The sequence below is a fragment of the Acanthochromis polyacanthus genome, chromosome 13 (genome assembly GCF_021347895.1).
Source record: "Acanthochromis polyacanthus isolate Apoly-LR-REF ecotype Palm Island chromosome 13, KAUST_Apoly_ChrSc, whole genome shotgun sequence".
Lineage (NCBI taxonomy): Eukaryota > Metazoa > Chordata > Actinopteri > Pomacentridae > Acanthochromis > Acanthochromis polyacanthus.
In genome coordinates, this window is record NC_067125.1 from 27,441,725 (window position 1) to 27,454,944 (window position 13,220).

General features: G+C 42.2%; 1 protein-coding gene across 4 annotated transcripts in view; it reads right to left on the reverse strand.

Moving 5' to 3' along the window:
- Window positions 1–5,115, reverse strand: part of nectin1b (nectin cell adhesion molecule 1b) — a 166,137-nt gene extending 161,022 nt beyond the window's left edge. The window contains exon 1 of one of the 4 annotated variants that reach the window (XM_051957683.1): window positions 4,205–5,115. In XM_051957683.1, coding sequence (XP_051813643.1) covers window positions 4,205–4,256 — 52 coding nt within the window. In that variant the 5' untranslated portion in view covers window positions 4,257–5,115. The remainder of the gene's footprint in view (window positions 1–4,204) is intronic. The other 3 variants (XM_051957684.1, XM_051957685.1, XM_022200920.2) reach the window with 3 other exon arrangements.
- Window positions 5,116–13,220: the final 8,105 nt, after the last annotated feature.

The following is a 13,220-nucleotide window of genomic DNA, read 5'->3' on the forward strand; positions in this document are numbered from 1 at the left end:
AGAGTAGTTAGTCGATTCCATTCTCATTCTCAAGAGCAGGGCAGGAATTTAACCATTTAATCCCTCGACAAGGATCAGCTAAATAGAGAGAAGAAGACTCGACAGATTAATGCCAAATCAGAAAGGCTCAGGGCTAGATTTGATCCCTTTTATTGATTTCCTTTTCTCTTACTTTGCTGATACCGCGATCCGAGTTGAAACAGAGAAGAATTTCAACGATTTAAAAGCATAAAATTGCAGCTGCAGCTTGCTGATAAATGTGTTTTCCATCCTGATCCAATATGGTGACTGTCTGGTGTGAAGACAGCAAAAGAGGAGGAGAGGACACCTGACAGACACGCTGCACCACCAGAATAATAACCTCAGGAAAACACTGCATATGATACCGAACTGCATGTTCCTCCAAACAAGATATCTGGCAACCTTAGACTGCTTGTGTCTGGGACAAACATTACTTGTGATACTTGACTAAACTTCCCTCTCCTCTAAAATAGCTTCATTCAGCGACGGGGGATCAGATCCAAACCATTTCATCATCACAGAGACATGCACACAAGCTGTAAGCTCCTCACTCGGGGCCTTGAAAAACATTCTTTCATTCCCTATCATGACTAAAATCCAGCATATAAACTACAGACTCCAAACAATCGGAGAGGTGAACTTAATTTAGCATTCATTCAGTCTTTAATACTATTTGTGCAGTCTTCCGCATGCAGAGAACACTCCATTTTGTTCTAACCTTTCCATTATTTAGGTTCAGTGCTTATTGTCATGTTTTATTCATCTATTTTGTGATACGCAGTCTTTATGCAGAGACCACAGGGGCGAGAAATGTGCATCATGAACTTGCAAAGAACAGAGAAATATGCCTCTTGGATCAACTTGTTCGGAACCAAAAATCGCTCGTTTGATCACAAATTAATGAAGGGCCACTCCATTCCCAGAATCACGCCTGACACTCAGGAATGAAATAAATAAAAAAAGAGAATCTACAGGAACATTTCACGCAGTGTTTGGGGAAGGATTCGCTAAAGAGCTGACAGCAGAACCACAATGAGCTAAATGCTGAGCGTGATGAAGTTTGAGTGGCCAGCTGCCTCCATTAGTTCCTACGGCAAAAAGTTGAAGCTTAATCTCCTGTCAGCTCCCCTCAAGCTCGTCTCCCAGGACTCAGAGCGCTCTCTCCCATCCATCACCTCAGCGGGGACCAAAGGGAGACTCCCCAAAGGAATGAGGATCAAAGCAATTTGCATTCTCACTCAGACCAACAAGGCCCAACAATCGCGTAGTGGCACCATGACCATTTCATGATATCACAACTGTCATCCCAGTGAAATGCAAAATGCCACGAAGCGGCAATTACAGTTTTCTTCAAGAGGAGGGGGAGGGGGGGCGAACAAAGTCAAAAGTGCTAATTACCATGTTCCAAAGGCCAGCAGTATTCCTTCCACGGCATTTCAGAGGAAACATTTCCCTGCTCAACATCAAGCATCTATTTCTACAGTTTATGAATGCAGCTGCCATTGTCCTCCGACCCCCCAAACTCCCCAATCAATCAATCAATCGGGGCTGAAGTGCATGACATTTTAAACAGAAAAGTAGACTTCAATGTGCTTCAAACGAGGCTGAGAAACAAAGAGCGCAGCGTGTGAACATTGGACTGGAGTCAGATTTAACTGCTGTGTTCTTGTGCATGGAAAGCAGCTAGTTAGCCAAGAAAGTAACCCTTACAAGACCTGAAACAAAGGCGCTAGAATCCCAAGACACGTCACGTGAGCGTCGGAACAACAACAACAATTAAAGGCCAGCGACGCACAAACTGATGTAGCTGTGTTGTGATATTACCAGAGAAGCTAATCATTCCAGAGAAACTCTTCTGAGAGGCTGCCTGACAGAAGTGAACACCGGGAGGGTGGGGGGTGGGGGGCTGCCGCAGGATGATTTTTAGCTCGCGTGCTGCCAAGTTATTACAAAGATTAGAATTCACAGCTACACAATTTCCAATCCTGAATAATGGTACATTAATAGTTGATGCTCGTCCACCATTCACAGTTCATTTCCCAAACGTTAAATCCAACTATGATGAGGAATTAGAGTGGGGAAAATCTCCTCACAGTGATATCTATATGGGCTGGTAGAGCAGCAGCAACACCGGAGGATGGAGCCAAGCCATAAACAAGCACCTGGTTGCTAACTCAATTCACAGTCAATTAAATATCAGTCTGGAATACAGGAGAGACTGAGTGCTTATATAAGAAGGCAGGAACAGAGCTGCTGTTATTATTCACAGATCCATTATTCTCAATGTTCCTTTTATTTGATAATCTATTTGGCGAGCTGGTTCAGAATATTTCTCAGTTTATGAATTTGGCACTGCTTGTGTTTTCCACAAATGGTTATTGCCACGACGCAAATGGTTTCCCCTCGTGGATGAGTGCAACAGGGGTTTTTCATGTTTTGCTGTGACTTGCATTTGTTTCAGGCCCTTCCTGCTTGTTTGTGCTTTGGTAATGAGGGAAAAGTCTGGAACATGTTTTATATCAATTAAGCCATCAAAGGCAGTGGGCATTTATGGCAGCGCCCTTTAACCTCAGGGTGAAAGACCAAATTCTTGTTTTTGCATGTCAAAAGAAAAAAGGGTCCAAACAACTGCTGGAATACAAAAAAAAAAAAGAAAATCAAAGCCCTTCTGCTCGTGAAGATGTCTGAACACATTAATTATGTAGCAACTTTGGTTTGAAATAAATTACAGCAATAAAAAGACATAGGAACAGAGTGTACGTCCTCGAAAAACACCTCCTGCTTTACACAAATGAGACATTTCCAGGAAGCTTTAAGCGCAATTTTTTGAGACATTTTCCACTCCCCTTGATTGAACAGCTTCAAAAGATTTCCAGCACGGATCCCAAGGGAACCAGTTAATCCTGATCTTCTCCACAACCAAAGGGATCATCTCAATATAAATCAGACAGGGCTTTTGATCAAAGTATTCAATCAGTCTTAAACACATGACGCCACAAGGAGCCTCGCAGCGAACAAGGTCAACATCTTGGTTGTTCTCAAGCTCGAATGAGTTGGGGGTGGGGGTGGGAGGGGGTGCAGGATGTGCCAAAATACTTCACTAGAAAATGCTGTATTAGGCTCATAAGGGGATCACCAAAGTGAGATTACATGGAGTAAACATGTCCAAGCTGCAGAGTGGGAACCAGGACATCAGTGGGCCATCAAAACATAATCTGACATTTCTTGACCACACTTGACCTTTGTCCATTTCTTCCCTTAAAAAAACGGGGGCGCCAGACAGAATTTAGCAGATGTAAACAAACTAGTAAACTTCCAGCTAAGCCTCCAAATCCGTCTGCATGATGGACCGCAAGCATGCACGCACATGCGCAAAGACACGCCGCCGGGCTCGTTTTGTTTTCCAATTAGAGGGCCGTCAATGCAAACACGGCACATGCAGAATTTCCAATACTTTTATTAAGCCTGTGTTTAAATAATTAGGCCCACATGGGGGAGCTTTAATGCCAGGATGATCAATGCCCAACTATCAGCGCAGTCATTCATTCATCAGCCACCGGTGACACCATCACACACCCAAAAACTGTCCTTTTGAAGCTGCACAGTCAAAATGTCATCACATCCTGAGTCACCAATCCGCAGAAAGCGTCATTACTGCAACAAAACTGACTTTAAAACCAAATATCAAAGCTCCAATTAGCCCCTAATTCCAACTGCATTATCGTTTTACTGTTCAGCTAACAGGCAGAAGCTCAGGATATCATGTTTCAGTCATCATTCCGGTGCTCTGTGTGTCTCCGAGTTGCCATTACAATGAAATACTGGATAAACTTAAAGGCTGCATTCGGCCTACACGGCTCGCACATATCGCCATCTGCCTGCTGCCCGGGTAAGTTCATTATTTGGCAGCCAAATAAGTATTCTGCAGCCGTTTAAAGAAGAGGGACTGGATTCAGAGGCAGAACAACACTTTCCAATTTTCTCTCCACTCTTTTTTTTTGTCTTTGCGCATCTTGGTGCAAAACACAAAACGCGTGCAATCGAATCAATCCACATTTACGCATTAATCAAGAGTGTGTCATTAGGGAACCTCATGCAGCACACACACACATGCATACAGGGAGAGGGAGAGCAGGGAGTTCAGGATGGAATATGCACATGATTCTCTGTTTCTGCGGCTTACCTTGAATGTGCAGCGCCAACAGGAGCACCCCTATCCCCACACACAGCGCCATGGCACCTCAACTATCCGGATCTCGTCTGATAACCTGAGAGTGGATGGACAGGGCTCACTCGAGACGACAAAGACCACGCATGCAACTTCTGCAAAAAAAATCCCACTTCGGACCCAAACTAGTCGAGCTCTCTCGCTGAGACTTTGGCAAAACTAGAGGATCTGCGCTGCGCTCCTCCGTGCCAAAGCATCAATTTTCGCGTCTGCGGCGGTTCCCCCTCCTTTTTTTTTGAGTTTGCACTAAGGAGAACCTGGCTGGGTTCCCCTCAAAACGAGATCCAAAGCGGCTGCAGCTTCGCCGTGTAGGTGCTGAAGTGTTTGAGGGAACAGGAGAGGAAAAGGGAGCGCTGGGTTCTCATCAAAGGAGCTCTTCCAGTTTAACCATGTAGCCTTTGTTGCTCCATCCACCGCAGCGGCTGCTCAACTCTCTCTCCCCCCCCTCTTCCAGCACTGTGGATCAGAGGTAAAGAAGTGGGCGGGAGGTCCTCGATCGATGCTGTGCTGGGAAGTTTCCAGCACTTGGAGAGTTTCCTCAGAGGAAACGTCGCTTGCGAAGAAAACAAAAAAATGACACTGCAACCTGAAGAGATGATTCGTGCGCACCGTCCCTGTTTAGTTCCGTAAGTTCCCGGTTCTTCTCCCCCTCGTGTGCAGCCGCTTCCAGCTGGAGGAATCAGCACAGCGGGCCGGTGAAGTTGTTGTAACTCGAGAGAACGGTTGGGATGTGCCCCCCTTTTCTCCTTCTTTTTTTTGGGATGAAATACAGTGTAGCTTTATCCCGCTATGCGCACCGCCCCGTTGATCCGCCACCACAGTGTGCTGCTGACTATCGCTGACGCTTCGGGAGAGAGATCGGGATCGAGTGACGTTGTGCAAAAGGGAGGAGCCTAGATTGTCCTGCAAAAAGCAAAACCATCGCCTGGAAAAACTACAGCAGCCCGGCAGCGTCCTACAGCGAGGGAGCCTCAACTTTTCCTGCGCGTCGAGGGTTCTAAAAATGGCACGTTTTGGAGCAGAATGTGGTAGAATTGTCCGTAAAAAAAATATAGATGGATCCGTCGAAGAGCCTGGATGTGGGAAGAGGACAACAGCAGAGCCTGAGCAGCCATGCTGAAGAGAAACAATTCTATATTCAGGCTGGTTAACATGTTCAGATGCAAATTAGGGTCTAAAGACGCACAAAAAGTTTGGCCACTGGATGTTATATGTGTTGGGAACAGAGAAATTGGAATCAAAACCAAATAAACAAGCACCAAAGGCAGATTCTAACTGATGTATTAAGAAAAGTGACTGAACCCTACTTCATAGTCAACATTATTGTTGGCTTTCCTCCATTTTCTAGCAAAATAAGATCATCAAAAGATAATTTACTCCATCAAATGGCCCCATAACGAAATTAAATCTCTTAAATGGAATCTCATTAATGTACATGGATCACATTTCCTGGCAGAGAAACCCGCAAACAAAACAGCTACATCAATTATAGCACTGTTAGCTTTAAATGATTAAATAATTAAGACAGTGTAGTATTTTTTTTAATATGCTGGGAACCAGCATCGAATTCCTCTACGATGCCTGCAGCAAAATAAAAAGCCCCAGACCTCATGTGAACCACAAAATAACAAAATCACGGGCAGTGAAAGCTGAATTATGATCCTGATAGTTATCCCTACACACAGCATAACTCGCGGTGAGTTAAATTAAAAACAGAGGAGGTGACAGTGGAGGAAGGAGTTTCTTATGATGATCTTGCAGGCAAAAATGACTCACTCTGTGTGTTTGTGTGCATGGGAGGAGGAGATCTATTTTACCTCGCGAGCCAACTGTGAGAGCTGACTAACCTCCCTTCTCCCCCTTTTCCTTCCTCTTTTCACTCCTCAGCCAGCTCATCCTTTTGTCCAGAAGCGACCAAACAGGATCAGGCCTGTTACAGCACTGGGCCGGCCGCGAATGGGGAGTATGGATGTGATAACACTTCCCTCTTGTGGACAGTACTTCTGCAGATAATTACAGCAGACCAGGAGTAACATGCTTAATGTGGCCCAAGTCGATTCTCCAGATTTGTATGTGGTCAAAATCCTCTATTTGGTCTTGATCTGTGCTCGCCGGCACCGAATTATCTGCTGAGCAGCGAGAGAAAACACCTGGCATGACAAAATAGCCAATTGGTTATTAGGGTCAGTGCGGTGGCAACATAAATCATACTGTATACAACAGAAAAACCACATGCAGCAAACACTATCCTCCCCAGGTGAATGATGTGCAGTTAATAAACATGCCCAGAATCCTGTTAAATGCAATAAGACTGGAGGAGCACATTTGGAAGCACCCAGATAAACCCAAGACTTGACATTTTGTTTTGTCAAAGGGAAAACAAAAGGGCTGCTGCTCCAAACTCAGCATGCTTATCCCAAAGTAATGGTTTTAACCGAACGTAATCTTGTTTGCTGCATGTACCGCGTGGTTTGCAGCTGAAATGTATTTCTGTCTATTGACTCGGCACATGCTGAAAGCGGGAAATTCATCAAGATAGCAGGAGTATTTTCCAGGGCTATGAATAAAATATACAGTATGAATTAACAATGTCAATTCTGCACTAGTTTTTATATTTGGAGGATAATCACTTTACTTCATAAACCTTGAAAGGTCAGAGCGGCAGCAGCAGCCTGGAGGTGTTGAGGGATGGGAAGTCGACTACATCCGATAGACTTGGAATATTAAGGGGTGGAGGTTGGAAGGGAAGGGGAACATGAAATCAGTCCCTGCAAGGATGACTACCTTAAAGGCATTATGGAGGATGCTTTTTTTTGTTTGTTTAAATTGTCTGATTCACATAAAATGAATATACTGACCTTTAGTGGACTTGAATGTATGGTCTCTAAAAGAATAAAAAATAATAATTGTGGACATGGCAGGACCTGAAAACATCAGCCAATCAATACGCTCGGACCGAGGCGTTTGGTTTGCTCCCTTTCCTGTCAATCAAAAATCTTCCAGCTCAGGCCTAGTTACGTAGATTACGTACGCTTTGGACTTACATGTTTTCTGTATGTGTTGCTTTGGTATAGCTTCGTAGTTAGCTGGCGACTTGTTTTGCTCATATTTTTTTACATAATGGCAGATAAAGATCCAGGGGGACCCAGCCGTAAAAGACAACTTCACGAGTCCTACGCAAGTTTCTGGAGGGGGGCGTTTCTTCGTAAATGTTAAGAGGGGGGAGGTTAGAGGGGGGTGAGGGAGAGGTTGTATGTGCGCATGCGTATGCTACGTTCAAAGTCGTAGGAAATTAAATCTCCTCTAATGCCTTTAAGCGTGCCCTTGAGCAAGGCATTTATTTCGCCGAGTCGAAACCCAGCTGACAAAAAGCCTCCATGCTTGGTCAAACTTCCCGAGACAGATAATGGGTAAAAAAAACTCCAGGTTTGCCCCTTGCTTTTGGTGCATTAACTCCGATGCCCCCTCCATCGAGCGGCCGAGGTGATTGATTTACAGGCGAGCTGATGAAATTTGATACACTTGTTCCGAACTACAGCTTGTGCCAGAGCTCAAGGCGAGTGCTGAGCCGCTGTGAAGATTCAGGAGGTGTCCTGCATAATAATGTACATTTGGAGACGCATGGGAAAGAAGTGGCTCAATTTTAGGTTAAGGAAAATAAAGATTCCTCCTATTAAATGATCAAATAAATGGGGATGATGCATTTTACTGCAGAGAAAAAGCAACTGATGTTTTCTTGATAACAGTATGACAGCGGTGTTTAAAAGATAAAAAGGCACTGACACCATTGCTTGATTATGTCCTTAGAAGTTATTGCACTTGCCTTTCACAACAAAAGCTTCAACAGACTACAAAAATGATTGCTTCAATAAATATGAGCACATTGTTTTTTATAATGCGATGTCTTTGTCATTATGAGATTCATCTGGTGTCTTTCAGTGTCGGATTTTTAAAAAATGATCTCCACAGTGTGATTTAAAGTCTCTTATTTGCAATTTTATGAACCGAAAATTGAAGTAAAACCCAAAATATTCACAGCCCAAAGTGCTCAACAGAGACAAAACTGTACAAAAAAAATAACCCAGTTCACTTAAATTATGCTATCTATCAATAACTGACAAAGGGCGTGACTCTGATCCGCTTCAGTCCCACATTCTGTCATCACCTCGGCTCGTGATGCAAACTCTGATTTATATGAAGTGACGTTTCTCGTATTGGTGGTGACCTAATGTAAGCTGTCAAAAACTTGCAATTGTGAGCACAAAAATATTGTGGCAGAACTTTGGCAAAGTGCTGATGAGCAAAACAGAATCCGGAGTCCAGAATAGCATGAAATCTGCATTGGGCTCGACCCAAGTCTGCCTCCCTGGAGAGCAGACGAATCTTTTGATCCAAAAACTGAGAGTTTCTCTGCCCTGAAAAACATCTGATAGAGAAATCTTTGCCCTGTCGACGGCGTCTCGACGAAGACAAACCTACAATGTGAAATTAGGTTTAACATTATTGCAAATAAACAGTATTTTAACAGGCAAGTAGCTAAATACAGCATATTAACACTTGAAAACAACAAATACTACCAGTAATTATTACATTGCTGGCCATTTTAAAACAATTTACTGATGCAGTGGATTGAAGTTCTTTTACCAAACAATTTTAAAGTCTACAAATCCAAAATAGATGGCTGTGGAAGACATCCTGATTAAGTCTCCCAACACTAGATAGACAGGAACATAGATGGTTATAAATAATTTGTAAATGGTGGAACTTAAAGTCAGCAGCTCCTAGAAAACTGTCCTACACCCAAAGATGGACTCAACTGAGCCACATTCTAAAAATATGAAATGAAAAGGAAGAATTTGCTTTGTGCGAACTGAAAACAGTATATTAAAGTCATACCAGAAGAGCAAAACGACTCTTAACGGAGGAGAAAGTCCACCAGACTGCAGTGAGGAAGCTAATCTACAGTGAATGGGGAAAAAAAAGTCATATCTTATACAAGGTGGTTAAACTGTACAGTGTTTTTATTGACAATGTATTATCTTTCTTTTCTTCCGGTACAAATCAGCGGGACAGAAAGTGGCTCTCTGGGCATTACCAACATGTACTCGGAAATCACTAGAAGTAGAAAATAGGAAGTGTTGGGGAGTTTAACTCTCACTGGATCCTGAGAGAAGCCCAGAAAATGTCAGATGAGAAGTGATCCAAGCAAGTTTCCCATTTGTTAACCCAGAATTGGACAAATTGGAAAGAAACTACCTCTGTGGCTGGAGATAAAATGTTTTAAAAAGACAGTTTATTGGGTTTCTAACACTGTATTTTAAATACACACATCATAAATACACACCTGACCTATGCTCATATTGTGCACTTTAATTGGATAGATATGAAAACATATGGATTCCAGGACTGCTTCTATATTTAACCAAATCTCCTGAGAATAAATGATGTATAATAATGTGAACTGAGTTGGAAGTAAATTTAACCTTTAGCAGGTTTGACTGGAGGCAGAAAATGCTAACAACCAAGACTACGGCTGATATAATGTAACACCTTTATGAAGCATCTGTGACCACTCGCAATAATTCTTGACATTTAAGTTTAATCTTAATAACACACATCTTTAAATAGTGCACACACTTACTGGGCAACTATTTCTCTACAATATCTCTTTCAGAAAGGTAAAAAATCTATAAATGTTTCTGTATTAGCTTCTCTTAAAGCATCCCCGGCTACCTAACATAAATTAATTAATGCCAACTTTGGCTTAAACCTGACAATGCAGCTGTATTTAGCAGGGGCATGTCGCCATTATCAATAATTAGTAGATTTACCTGAATTATTTAGTTCAAGTTGAGCTGTGCAGTCATATTCTTTCACAGGGTTAGATGAGGATGTAAGAAACAAAATAGATGCTAAACAATGAGACAAAAAAACACGATATTACCGGATCTTTTGATCAGATGAACAGAAAAAAAAAAAGTCTCCAAATCATAAGAAGAAACCTCGGTACTGTGAAAAAAAAATAAAAACAGTGATTTTTCTTTGTCAAGGCAAATGCAATGTGCTTCCATGCTGTTGTGTGTGTGTGTTTTTGTTTTTAACTAAGGAGAACACGCACAAAAAAATGATGGCGAACCAAAGAAACACAAATAGCCTACAGCATTTCAAGTTGTGTGCACTGAGCAGGTATTCAGTCTTTTATTTATGAATCTTGATGTCTCAGTTGCAAGACAGGGAAAGATGGTGTGTCGGTGAATTTACGTACGATGTGTGCGTTTGGAAGAAAGAGTCTGGGTAATTCGTTGCTCCGGGGAATGTTGAGGAAAATGCCACCGCTTCCAGCTAAAAGAGGAAATCAGTCTTTAAATCTAACAACATATAACCAACCGAGGTAGCTGCCAAATGTCAAATGGCAAACACCAAGTATAATAATGGCTTCTGAATTCATAATTTCATGTTTTGTAACCGAAATCCCTATAAAAAAAAAGTGACTTGCGAATTTAACTTAACCACCAGAATCCAGCTCACTTCTCCAGTACAAATTTGCCCCCACTAACATTCCCCATTGTTTTTATTTTTCCAATATTCAAGGCTGCACTAATCCCTTCACCCATGACTTGCCTGTCTCTGAGCTCCGGCTGAAGCTGTGCAGAAGTGTTGTGGCTGCATTATCTTTCCGAATGTGGATCCAACAGCTACATCTCAGCACGGAGGCACTTTTGCAGTGGCAGCAGGATAAAAATCTCTGCTCTGAGGATAATGAGATGGATCACATGCATGGCAGCGCTTGCTAAGTTACATGGTTTTAACTATCTATCAGCGGGCTCATTTTCAAGCCACTTCAACCTCCTATAGCCCAGATAGGCTGTCTCCACTTTGACTGGCTGTCTTGTTAAAATGTGGATGTTTCTGCACTCGTACAGAAGCAACCAGACATCCCCCCGCATGAAAAAGAAATTATCTTTCTGAGGGTGCTATCAGGCGTCCCTTAAATCACTCATGGTTTTGTAATCACGGCACCTTCCTGATGGCATTAAGCCCCGTTTATTTCACTCATCAGTGCTAAAAATAGGCAAGGTTTAGCATAACTGTTACCTCCAAAGCTGCGAGTGGAAGGCAGGTTACTATCATTGATGTCCATGTGCGCCAGTCGGGGATGATTTGCTTTCAATCCAATCATTTCAAACTGTAAATAGAAGCTGCCTCATTTGCTAATGGTCGAGTATTCATTCTGATATCTTCCCGGTTCGGAATGACAACCTTTTTCATGCCAAAAGCCTTTCAATTTTTTAGAATTTTGAAGAATATCCACTTTGCTGAATTGATTGCCGAGTGGAGAACGAATTGAATCCAGCTTTTGTGGCAGCATTCAAAGCCGGGGTTTAGCACATGTGCCTCACAATTTTTGCAGAAAATGCTCCAGGCCTGTCCTGTCTGATAAAAAAAACAAAACTAATATAATTGACATCCTTCTTGGTCCGACACAACAAGGATTTACTGTGCAGGAAAAACAAGCCTTGTTGTGGGTTTAGACTTGTATAAAATAAAATAAAAAAACTTCTCATTACCTTGGATTCGGGACACAATGGGAATATTTCAGGTCAATTTAAAAACCCAGCTACGCCCACAAACCACACCTCGGTATCTAGAGAGCTGATGCAAATATCTGCAAGGTCAAACAAGTAGTGTGGAGGGAAAAAAAACTCTCACGGTGTTGTCAAAGTACAAACCTTATCAGCATTTTTTACAAAGTAATAACAGAAAAGTACCTCTCTCTGTCGGGCTCTGAGGAGGACACCCGAAGGTGACACAGCTGCTCTGCTATCATGTTACTATCAGAGTCTCAATCCTCCAGTTGGGCCGCTCGACAATTCAGCGTTAAGTTAACCAAATTACTTGTTTATGTAATTATATTGTCCATCATCCGCTGTGTCACCTACGCCGGGATCATTAAACCCAAACCCCCTCGTCGAGCAGACGGTGCCACAACGCTGCGCTCCCAATGTGCAGTTTGTAAATAGCAAATACTACTTATTATAATACAAAAAAGAGAGAGTTTGTTTACTCCTATATTTGTGGCAGGTTTCTGTTTCTTTTGACAGCAAGCAATCATGCACACATACATGCACGGACGGGATAAAAACCAACAAAAGAGCGAAAAATCTGCGTGGTGAAAAAGGAATGGATTTATAGGCAACGCTGTTTTTCCTCTGAGAATGTAAATTAATGCAAAGTAAATGTACAAAAACCTAGATTGGACATTTTGAAATGCTGACTGCATGATGCTCAGGCTATTCCCGACTATTGCCTGAGGCGGGTGATTTCATTTCTTTATTTCAAAGGACTACATCATTAAAAGTGCTCGCAGAGAGACACATGCTTTCTGTTGGTGCCTATTAACTTCTATTTATGTTTCATGATTTATTTACCAGCAGCGTATTAGCATAAACTTATCAGGAAGGAGTGACACTAAAGGCCACTCTTGGTTTTTCCTCAGATTTGGAAAAACACTTAAAATAAGCTGGCACTTCAAAAAAAAAACATGAGCGGAGTGTGAAAATAAACTTTTATGACAGTCACCCAGAATTAAGCAGGGATCTAGACAGGCGCCACAGAGCTGACTCACGCTGCACCTGGGGTTAATATGTCTTTTATGTTCAAGGTTTCTGAATATGATTGAGTTGGATTACACTTTTGATTTGAGTTTTTTATTATTATTAAACTTAATAACGTCTAGTTAAAAACAGCTGCTTCTGTGTGCAAATATCACATGGCAGTCATCCTGGAGGTCAAAAGTGTAACATCACACTTCCTGTTGCTGTTATTTAGTATTTCTGTGAAGATAATGTCATAAAGAACAACCATCATTAGCATCGTGAGTTTCATCCTACACTGTAAAAACTGTATTTGGGCTGTAGTTAAAGTAAAGTGCTGTTTTAAATGAATCTCATTTATGTTTTTTGCTTTGGAG